This window comes from Podarcis erhardii (assembly GCF_964252035.2).
Source record: "Podarcis erhardii genome assembly, chromosome: 5".
Taxonomy (NCBI): domain Eukaryota; kingdom Metazoa; phylum Chordata; class Lepidosauria; order Squamata; family Lacertidae; genus Podarcis; species Podarcis erhardii.
Window position 1 is genome coordinate 2055836 of NC_138509.1, and position 12030 is coordinate 2067865.

A 12030-nucleotide genomic window follows, 5' to 3' on the forward strand; every position below is an offset into this window, starting at 1 on the left:
TTTCAGACCATATGATTATTCCTTGGCAGTTTCAGTATTTCTAGTTGCTGTGAGGTAGACAAACTACAGCAAATCCTCTTACAATGTGTTGCTTTTTTGCAGTTTAGCCTGGAACATATCCAGGAGCAGTCCTTTGATCCTGGCTGTGAATCTATACTTCCCCCATACCAAAACCTGAAATAATGCCCCTGAGTTTGCATTGACAAAGCCAGAATATATTAGCTGAATCTTCAAGCCGGCTGTTGGAGTCTTGTCTTACGTTTTTAATGTACACTGGTATACCTCTAGAATCATAGAATCATAGAGTTGGAAGAGACCACAAGGGCCATCGAGTCCAACCCCCTGCCAAGCAGGAAACACCATCAGAGCACTCCTGACATATGGTTGTCAAGCCTCTGCTTAAAGACCTCCAAAGAAGGAGACTCCACCACACTCCTTGGCAGCAAATTCCACTGTCAAACAGCTCTTACTGTCAGGAAGTTCTTCCTAAGGTTTAGGTGGAATCTTCTTTCTTGTAGTTTGGAACCATTGCTCCGTGTCCGCTTCTCTGGAGCAGCAGAAAACAACCTTTCTCCCTCCTCTATGTGACATCCTTTTATATATTTGAACATGGCTATCATATCACCCCTTAACCTCCTCTTCTCCAGGCTAAACATGCCCAGCTCCCTTAGCCGTTCCTCTAGTTGCCTTCACCTCCGGTTACATATCCTTCGGGATACGTACGCGGCAAACCTGGAAGTATTTCCCCGGGTTTTGCCGCATGCGCATGTATAGAAGATGAGAACCCAAAGATTTGCAATGGTTTTTTTATTTCCTGTACTGCCCCAGTAGCATAAGAATTTGGCTGTATATTCAACATGCTGAGGCTAGAACACCATTGCAGATAAGTCCATGAAAGTTAGTAGTCTACACACTACTGTGCTAGGATTATTATTATTATTATTATTATTATTATTATTATTATTATTTTAAAGCACAGGGCTTGCCAGCCTTTTTTGGCCTGCTTTGCAAACTAGAAAAAACTTGTTGTGGACATCTATTGGCTATGATAGAATTTGTATTTCAATTGGGGGGGGGGGAGGAAACACTGTGGATGCCAAGAGAGGCCTCTGCAGGTGCAGGTGCATGTGAGGGTAAAACAGAGACAAAATAACAGCTCCTGCTCCTGCTTGAAGATAGCTGATGGTACTGTCTCCAGTGGGTAGGTGAAACGGAGTTGCAGATCACAGAACACATAATCATGTGCCCCACTCTTGGCTGCTTAATTGTGGCTAATGCCAATCAGGAAAGTCTGACGCTACTGTGCCTACAAATTCTTCATTTGCTTTTGTCTGTGTGGACTTGAAATTCAAAATGCTTTTCTGCTACCTGAACTATATTTGTGGGCAAATGCATTTTTAATGGTTCAGATATATGAGGGAATGTCTTGATCATTATGATACCAGAGTGCTCTTCTCATCTTCGCTTCTGAATGCTTAACACTGTTCTAGACTTGTAAAGAAAACGCCCTTAACGCCCTTAATGTTGTTTGGGGTGGATTTTCTATTTTAGGCTACATTCCAACACACCTTTGGAGTACTAAAGTGTCTCCAGATTGAACCATGGATGTGATGTTAGAAGAAGTCTGTTTTTCTGGATCAATATTTGTTTGAGAGACATTTTAAAAACCCCAATACATTAATAGTGGATAAGAGAAAAAGGCATTCCAGTGGCAAAAATCAATAATTTCTTTGAATCCCCCCCCAGCTTCTTTCTGGGTTTTTTTTTTGCCCATTAATCCTACATTTTTTATGGATGCGGGGAAATACCCCAACATGCTACATTTACTGGGTGCACATGTTAACCCATGTAACATTCAGCTGATTTTCCTGGGATTTTCTTTGTCCCAGATGCTTTATGTGTACAGAAGATAACTCGGAATGGTGAGCAGTTGAAATATGTAAGAACTTCTAAAAAATTATTTGGATATCTTTGTTCTAAGATTTTTAAATATATGTGTATATATATATATATATATATATCTGTACAGGTGCCATGGAGCTGCTTCTGTTAGCCCGGAGAACTGATTTGAGACGGATATCATTGGACACTCCAGATTTCACTGATATTGTTTTGCAACTGGAAGATATTCGACATGCCATTGCTATTGACTATGATCCTGTAGAAGGGTACATCTACTGGACAGATGATGAGGTGAGGGCCATCCGGCGCTCTTTCATTGATGGGTCGGCTAGTGAGTTTATTGTCCAAGCACAAATTGCACACCCTGATGGCATTGCTGTGGACTGGATTGCCCGTAACCTTTATTGGACTGATACTGGCACAGACCGCATTGAAGTAACAAGGCTTAATGGAACCATGAGGAAGATCTTGATCTCAGAAGACTTGGAAGAACCTAGAGCTATAGTTTTGGATCCCATGGTTGGGTAAGATGCACTAATTTACTATATCAAACCAATTCATTTCATGGGTTTCCAGCTTGCCCTGATTCAGAAACAGATATCTCAGTTCTGCATTACTTAGATTAAGGATAAGCAGTTGGAGACCTCAAGGCCACATCCATTCTGAAAGGATTTCCACTGTGTTTACAAATAGCCTGTCAGTCCCCTGACACAATACATTGTTATGCATCTCAGTCACTTAGCTGAGATGCAAGCAGAGGACTATTCTACAGTGGAAACAGCGTTGGCCCTTCTTACACACCTCAGCTACTTCCGTGGGAGAACTGGTAAATAGTGATGAGTAGCTGACATGACTGAACTAAGCAAGAGGCCAGCCTGGAGATTTGGACAATCAAAGAGGCCCCATTCTAGAGAGAGGCAGCTTTGATTTTTCATGTGAACCCCCTGCCTATGTTTCCTAGTCAGCTTCCTAAATAGTTCTAGCAGTCAATCAATCTACAAATGATTGGCTGAGTCTGTAAAGAGACAGTACCAGAAAAGTCCAGGCAGAGAATTGATCTGGTTACACAATCACCAAGTCATTTGTACGCTGTTTCTGTGGGTCTAGGTGTTTTTCTGGAATATGGGATGCTTTAATATCCAGGCAATCCTTGTAAAGCCTGCCCCACCCCTTTTCATGGTGTCTTTGGGGCGTGTGACCGCGCCTCATTTGGACGCACCTAAATCGGGAGTTGCCTGTTTTCTATTGTAATAAATCTCTGGAATGGTTTAACAAAATTTTAATATTGATGCATTTTTTTTCTTTTTAAATTATTTTGATCAATTTTTAATCCTCATTTTATTTGTATGTTGCCTTTCCATAGTTAAAATCATGCTCAAGGTGGCTTACAACATGAAAAGATTTTTTTTTTTAATATAATTTTTATTAATTAACATCAATAAATAAAACAAAACAAAATACATTAATTTCACATCGTTTTCACAACTTATTTCTCTTTTGGACTTCCCTCAGCTGTTCCGTAAATCATCCATAGTTATAATTTTAATTACACATTTCTCAAATTTATATTGACATTATTTATCTCTTTTTTCCTATTCCCTTTAGACAATACTTCTTACTTTTTTACAGTGCTTCTTTAAATCCCTTAAGCGTCATCTGTCCCTCACTTAAACATTCCAGATATTCCACAAATTTCCCCCAGTCCTCGATGAACTTTTGGTCTCTTAAGTATCTAATCTTCCCTGTCAATTTATCTAGCTCTGCGTAATCTAACAATTTCATTCTCCACTCTTCCACGGTCGGTATTTCTTGTTGTTTCCATTTCTGGGCCAGTAACACTCTTGCGGCTGTAATTGCATATTGAAAGAATTTACAGTCTTTCCTTTTTATCTCATTTCCTACTATTCCTAACAAAAAGACTTCTGGTTTCTTTATAAATTTATATTTTAAAATCTTCTTCAGCTCATTGTATATCTTCTCCCAGAAGTCTTTCACTTTCTTACATTCCCACCACATGTGATAAAAAGTACCTTCTTTATCTTTACATTTCCAACACTTATTGCATGTCTTATACATTTTACAACTTGAAAAGATTTTAAATTGCCCGGAACCTTTTCAATAGATGACATGTTGACCATGTTTTAGGACAATATGGTGTAATTCCTTAATTACTTTTCAGTTAGTGTTTGAATAGCTACTCACTTGATCTCCCATATGCTTTATATGCAGTTTTATTCTTTCTGTCTTTAAAAATGTAAACATAAGCAGATGTAAGTCTCAGCCTGTAAGCATTAAATATTGTTCTATTTAAAACACTTTACTTTCCATTTGGGAGACTCTCCCCCCCCCCATCTCTTGTGTGTTTAAAAAGTGAAAGAACCTTAATCTAGTTCTTGATATCTCTTTCAGTGTGTTCATAGTGATGACCACACAATGCTCAGTGCGTATACACTTCTAGGTTATACATTTATGAGAAATTTACATCAGATTGCAAAGCAGTTTAAATTAACTAATCTGTTTCAGTGAATCTCTTTAGCTAAAGAAAGCAAAGGCCACAGCCCAAATTCCTATCAACCCTGCTAAAATGCAAACAAATGACTATTTGTGTGTGTGATGATAGCATTTTATTGCAACATTTCTGTTTCTCCGTACAGCTATATGTACTGGACTGACTGGGGAGAGAATCCAAAGATTGAGAGAGCTGCATTAGATGGATCAGACAGAATTGTGTTGGTGAATACTTCTCTCGGCTGGCCAAATGGCTTGGCTCTGGATTATGTTGAAAACAAGATATACTGGGGAGATGCCAAAACAGACAAAATTGAGGTCTGTTATTTCTGTTTTATATCAATCGAAAATCCCAGATTTGCTGCTAGCTTCCTGAGACAGCCTATGATGAATTTGTGTTGAAAACTCATTAAGCAGTACAACTAGAAATAGCTAGTTCAGGATCATAATTAATTATTGGTGAATTTTAATATCAGCATTCTCTGTTGCCTTTCTCTGAGCCCTTTAAGGATTATCTAAATTATATTTTATTTTCTGTTGACTAAAAGGTCAGTGCTGGTGAGTCAGAACAAATATATAAAACACAGAGTGTATTCACAAGGAAAGTGCTAGATTTTACTGTCATTTCACAGAAATACGTAGCTTTTACCTGCGGTAGCTGTTGTGCATTTTTTTCACCAGCTTGGCTCCCAGTTCTGAACTTCATTGCTTCATACACACAGCTCTTAAAGCTGTAGACTAAAATGAGTATAAAACCCCACATTGACTGAAATTCTGAAAGTAGAGAAGCACCCCTGGGATAAACACAGAAATTTCCCGAGTTCTTCTGAAGGTTCAGAAAGGTTATCATCATCTTGGAAGCCTTTCCTCCACCTCCACAGAAACAGATGGCTCCATTCGTTCCCAAAGGAGAATTTGGCAGTCTTGTCATATCCTCTTCTTTTGAGGCATGCTTTTATAAACCCCAAAGTTCTTTTTCAAGCTTGGCTCAGGAGAACTTCGCTAGCAATTCCTATTGTTTAGTTGTTGTGGGTTTGCTTTTTACAAATTCTACTTTTGCATATGAAGCAATCTGCTTGCTCTTCCTGTGTTCCTGGCTGAATGTTAGACCCCCTTAATATATGTGCATATCTACGGCTATGTCCACAGCTACTTCCATGCCATTGAAAAAGCATGCAGGGTTTTCCACTCCTGTGGTTACTTCTGACAATGACCTGGTCTGCATGCCATGAAACCATAGTTAGAGTGAACTATGATTTAAGTGCTGATGCATGCTACTGAAATCACAAGTGCTTTGCTCCACTCCTGCTGCTGTTGGGAAACAAACCATACTGGGGGGCTTGGTGTTGCATCTGCACCAGGGTCAAGTTCAGACATAAAGCTGAATGGTGGTTTAGCTTGTAGCATCAACAGGTCTTTCTACACATTTATTTCATGGGGCACTGGGAACAGTGGATTGGCTATATCCCCTCACATGACCTCAGGCAGGAGCAAAGACGTTTTCAATTTTGATCTCATTTTATTGTTGCTTTATTTTATCTAGTCTTCCTTAGTTTTAACTCCTGTCTTTGAGTCTTACGCAAATATCTATACAGTGGTACCTTGGTTTACAACCTTAATCTGTTCCTGAAGTCCAGTCTTAAACCAAAGCGGACTTAAACCAAGGCGTGCTTTCCTATAGAAAGTAATGGAAAATGGATTAATCTGTTCCAGACTATGAAAAGCAACCCCTAAAACAGCAATTAGACATGAATTTTACTATCTAACGAGGCCATTGATCCATAAAATAAAAGTAATAGACCAGGCTGCAATCTACTACCCAGTATAAACACCCTTACTGCATCCTGCCCACAACGTCCTGTGCCCTGTGAGGGAATGCCACGGCAGTCACTTCTGGGGCCGAGCCGCTTGGCGTTGCTCTGGGGCCTGGAGTGGCGGCTGTGCAGGCGACTCCCAGTACCAGGGAAGGGGGTGGTTGCTGCAGCAGCACAGCCTTTGATGCTGCAGTGACAGCGGCGGCAGAGGGACCCAGTGCCGGAGAAGAAGGAGGGAGAGAAAGAGAGACACGCACAAGAGATGCCAGCTGCCGTGCGCCAAAGCGTGTGGACCGGCAGCAGCTCACCGGGGGTTTGGGCAAGGGATGGGCTCCCTCTTTTCTCACCAGCCCTGTTGGTCTAGCCTCTTCGCCCGAGTTTTCTCGAAGATAATGCTAGTGGCGCACCTGCGTCTACAAGGTGTTCATATTTATCCATTCCTAGACCACCTGCTCCTCCAGGCAACAGGCTCAGAGGCTTCAACAGGCTCATCTCCATTTGCACATCACCCTCAAGGCATTAGAGTCTCCCGGCTTCTTGATCAACTACAAAAAAAGATGATTGGTTCCATCACAAAGGATTATTCACCTAGGAGCCCTGCTAGATATACAGTTCAAGTCTCGTGGCTCTTCACCAGAGCAGATCAGCAAAATCTCTGCAGCGGCAGCTTTGATCTTAAAGACAAAAAAAGATGAAGGTCAAACAACTGTCAACAATTCTAGGTCTCTGCATGTAAGCCTCTCAGATTATGCCTTGGGCGAGACACCATGCAAGAACCTTGCAGTGGTTTTTACTTCTACATTAATGGGCGATCATTCACAATGGCCCCAGGTATTTGCTCTTTATCTCCTCCACTCATTCTATGGTGGGTGCAAACCTCCAATCCTTGGCAAGGCACTCCATTCAGAAATCCGTGCAACACTCAGATAACCACGGACACCAGTTTACAAGGATGGAACATGGTTGATCTCTCTACACTCAAGGGCTGTGGAGGCCACTCACTCCATCAGTTGGCTAGAGTTGAGAGCAGCCAGACTGGCAATTGTTTCCTTCTCTCATCTTCAACTCCATCACGTCCTCCTTCAAACAGACAACTCAACAACAACAACATATCCCATTTGGAATCTCTCCAGAAAGAATTGGCTCTTCTCTTCAATTGGGCCTGAGCGTCACCTCCTCAGCCTCACGGCAGAACATATCACCAGTGACAGCAAGCAGTTTGGTTGAGCAGATCCCAGGTAAATCAAGGGGAATGGAAACTCAACAGGTGTTCCTTCAGATTCAACACTACTGGGGTCCTCTACAAGTTGATCTCTTTGCTCACAAGCTAAACCGTCAGCTACACCATTACTTCAGCAGGTTCCAAGACAACCAATCAGATGCCTGGGATGCCCTAATGACAACATGGCTAAAGGAACTCTGAAATCTCGTGGTCTGGATGAGAATGTTATCTCCACCATTCTAGCTTCTAGATGTCCATCCACAAGACGTTTTTATCAATTAACGTGATCAGCCTTTACCTCCTGGTGTAAAGCTTCTCATCTATGGCCACACAGAGTAACGGTTCCAGATGTTCTCCACTATCTCCAACATGGTCTTCCAAATGCCCTACGGGCTAATACATTAAAACGCCAGCTTTCCACCATTTCTTCGATTTTAAGTTCTGCTGGCCGCTCTTCGCTGTCACAAAATCTTCTAATCAAACGTTTCCTCAAAGGAACTATGTTACAGCATCCTTCAGTGACTCACCATTTTCCGTCATGGAACTTGCATTCTGGCACAGCAACGGCCTCCATTTGAACCGCTACGCCAAATCTCCTTAAAGAACCTTTCTTTTGAAGTACTATTTTTGGTTGCGATAACTTCGATGAGACGAGCTTCAGAACTGTGTGCTTTGTCGGTAACAACGCGTTTATAAGGTGGTCTTGCATACATATCCCTCCTTTCTACTAAAAGTTCTTACAAAATTCCACATTCAGCAGGAACTCATTCTCCCACCTTTTTGTGCTGATCCAAAACATCCGTTGGAAAAGGCTTGGAACTCCTTGGTTGTCCACAGAGCCTTAAAAGTGTTTATATACCAGACACAAATCATTAGAAAGACGAATTCTTTGTTTGTATTTTTTCATCCACCCACCTTAGGAGGAAATTTAAATTTGATTCACCATGATCTGTAGGCCTACTTGTGCCTCTGCTACTTAAAGTTCAACATTTTTCTTGTTCTATAACAGAGCATAGCTAATTAATCTAATAAAGATTAATGCACAACTACCATAATGCTGAATTTCCTACTCTTATGATTCTCACAACCTCGAATAAAAACTAGGTGCATTTAGAGATACATGAGGATTTTGTCCAAAATGCATTATTAAGTCACCCAACCAAACTTCCAAGACTAATACACGGATCAGAATTCAGTTTTATTACGTCTTCAGATTCTGCACTATAGCTCTTGTTAGGATTTTTTTTAAAATGCTCATTTTATGATAAATTGCTTTGAAAACAATGTGAATTGATGTTATTGTTTTAAAACAATGCAGATCAATGTAGAAACTGAAATAACACACGTGAAACTGGCATCAGGTATGGATTTGGGGTAGCACGACTGGTTCAGTTGCACTGGGCACACAGCTTTGGGAGTGCTGAAACTATAATGTAGAATGGAGGGGGGCACGGGGCACCACTGAAATTTGAGACCCCAAAGCCCACCACTGCTGGCATAGTCCATAAATAGACTGTCCAGAAATAGGTGATCTCTAGGTGCATTGCAGAACTACTGGATGATAGTACACAGCTATTACCTTGCAAAAGGACAATCCCCTTGAATCCCCATTTTACCACAGCAGGCTGGTTGAAGCCACATACTGCATTACGTCTATATCACTCTGTGGATTTAAAGGGTCTTGGCATCAGAGTCCCATGTGGAGGGGAGCAGAACCTGGAGTAGGATGAGTAGCTCCGTTTGCCTTTGTTTTCTTGGTGTGCAAAAATGGTTGTAGGATTAAAAGAGAATGAAAATTTCTTTCAATTTACGAAGGCAGAGCATCTCAAACGCTTGTTATGATGCATAGTTTAACCAACGTTAAATATAGCAACCAAGTTGCTATATTTGGTTAAAGTAAGCATCATAACAATGTAACCATGTGATATACAACACTACAGTGGTACCTTGGTTTCCAACCGCTTTGGATTACAACCGTTTTGGATTACAATCACGTCAAACCCGGAAGTGCGTGTCCCTTTTTTGGATTACAACCCATTTTCTTGGATTACAACCAATTTTGGAGGGGAGGCCCCATTGGTGAAAGTGCGCCTTGGGTTACAACCTGTTTTGGTTTTACAACCGGACCTCCAGAACGGATTATGGTTCTAAACCAAGGTAAAGCTAAAGAGACCCCTGATCATTAGGTCCAGTCGTGACCGACTCTGGGGTTGCGGCACTCATCTCGCTTTATTGGCCGAGGCAGGTGGTGTACAGCTTCCGGGTCATGTGGCCAGCATGACTAAGCCGCTTCTGGCGAATCAGAGCAGCGCACGGAAACGCCGTTTACCTTCCTGTCGGAGTGGTACCTATTTATCTACTTGCACTTTGACGTGCTTTCGAACTGCTAGGTTGGCACGAGTAAACCAAGGTACCAATGTATTGATTCTGAAAACGTATAATGAACCTGGAGGCAGTTAAGTTTTATATGATTTTGCATGTAATATATAAAATCTTGGAGTGCTATAGACTAGAACAATAGGAAGTTATTTCAAAATACATAAAGTCACCTTTTTCTTTGCACGTGCAGTATTAGTCATATAATAAGCTTGCCATATCACTAGAAAAACAGGGGATGTCTCTTGCAAATCCAGATTTTGCGTGTGTTTTTTAACTGCTGCATACGTGGTTTTTTATTATTTTCTTTCAGCTTACTGATTCATGCTGCACTGTTGCATAACCCCCAGATAGTAAAGCACCAGCGGGGGGGGGGGGTGCTAATGGAGACTGGTGGGGGAGGTTCAGCAGGGAGCTTTTCTTTCCATTTTATCTGGCAGCCTGCAGCAGGCAGAGGAAGGCTGTGGCTCAACTGCTTCCTCATTTATCTGATCAGGTTTCACTGATAAACGTCTATTGAATTGGATGGCTGCTATTGTGCTTACCAGTGGGGAAGATTTCTCATTGACTTGCTACAGGTTTAAAGCATATTTTCCCCTGCTGTGCCATGAGGTTAAAAATGTATGATATGCTCTGTTGAATTGACTTCATATTTATTCATTCCCAGCTCTAAGTTGAATATGAGTCGGGGTGAGGTTTTTCCCCTTTGCTTGTGCTGGTCACGTATGCTACCCATCTTCAAAGTATCTAGCATGGGTGTAGCATTTATATGTGTGTTGTGCATTTTTGCATATTAAGAGCAGGCTATATACCCTTGCAACTAACTCCCCAGCTTTTTGCATATGCATATGCTTTTTCTTTTTCTATTTATTATCTAACCATTCTCTGTTTTCTATTAATTACTTTGTTCTTCTCTCATCCAATCAAGATAGAAAACCATGCACTAACACCCTAACACTAACACACCAACCCCCATTGTCTTTAATTTTTAGTATTTTTAACAAGGGGTTTTTCACTCAGATGTCTGAATCTTGCTCTGCCATTATTTTCCTCAGCTTGATGATTATACACAAAGAAAGTGTTCCCCCTCAACATATGCATTCAATCCCTCAGAAGCCAGATCACTACTCTACTGCAAAAACCTTTCCTTTTAAATTCCCTCCCTGAAAGAGGGTCTTCCACACATTGTACTCAGAGAAATAAGGGTTTGCTTAAAGGTTAAGTCTACTGGCAAGTGCATCATTATTCATTGTCAGAAATTTAAACGTTGCAAGTGCTTATCCATTTCTTGTATGCCAGATTTAGGAAGCCATCGGCTGCCAATCTACCACCTATAGCTTATCAGTCCACTTCAACGAAGTGTACTCCTATAATTGTTCTGGGTTCAGTTGAGATTTCACACAGCAGTAATTTGTAGAGCAAGATAATTTTTGCATCAACTTTCTGTTTTTATTAATAAAGATACTGCTTCTACTAACAGAAGCACATTGGCTCGTAACATGCACAAACATATAGCCTAAAGTAAAAAATAGTGATTCTTAGACTTTACAAAGTCTAGATATTCACATTTCAGTAGTTCAAAACAGGAAGCGTTTTTCCATGTCTAGGTCTTGCCCGCTGTTGTAAGTTGTTGGCCAGCGTAGGTTCAGGCTAGTGAGCATTAGGAGCTGGTATATTCATACTCCAGAGCACATTTCTATAGTTTATGAAATAGTAAAATAAATAGTTTCTGATAATCTAAGCATATGAAGACTCCTTTAAAACAGTACAATTCCTTTTTGAACAAGGATGTTTTGGGTTGCACCTGCTGGTTCTGCATTTGCTCTGGGCCCGAGATGGGATTATGTGAACCTACAAACATCAAGGGTAGGGCCAGCAATGAATTATTATTTTTTAAAAAAAACAATAACTAGGAGGGGCAAGATAGATATCATTAATGTTCCATTTACTATTTTCCAAGCGTAATTGAAATTTCTCTTTGTAATGCAAGGCATTTTATGTTTCCCCAGCTCCGTAAATCCTAGACTGTGTAGTGAGGAACAGTAGTGTGCAATGATAAGTATCAGGTGTGCCTCATTATGTTTTGGCATCTAACATCATGTGTTCCTCAGAACACACTCTCAATATTCATCATTAGTTTCCACATTCTCTGCTGAAATATGGACAGTGACTTAATTCCAAAGGACTTGGACACACCAGAATTCCCAG

At 40.9% G+C, this 12030-nt stretch overlaps 1 protein-coding gene across 4 annotated transcripts in view; it reads left to right on the plus strand.

Annotated features, from left to right (window-relative positions):
- Nucleotides 1–12030, plus strand: part of LRP6 (LDL receptor related protein 6) — a 107159-nt gene that overhangs the window by 53437 nt on the left and 41692 nt on the right. For 3 of the 4 annotated variants that reach the window (XM_081861346.1, XM_081861344.1, XM_081861345.1), the window contains 2 exons: nucleotides 2030–2426; nucleotides 4557–4728. In XM_081861346.1, coding sequence (XP_081717472.1) covers nucleotides 2030–2426; nucleotides 4557–4728 — 569 coding nt within the window. The remainder of the gene's footprint in view (nucleotides 1–2029; nucleotides 2427–4556; nucleotides 4729–12030) is intronic. The other variant, XM_081861347.1, reaches the window with a different exon arrangement.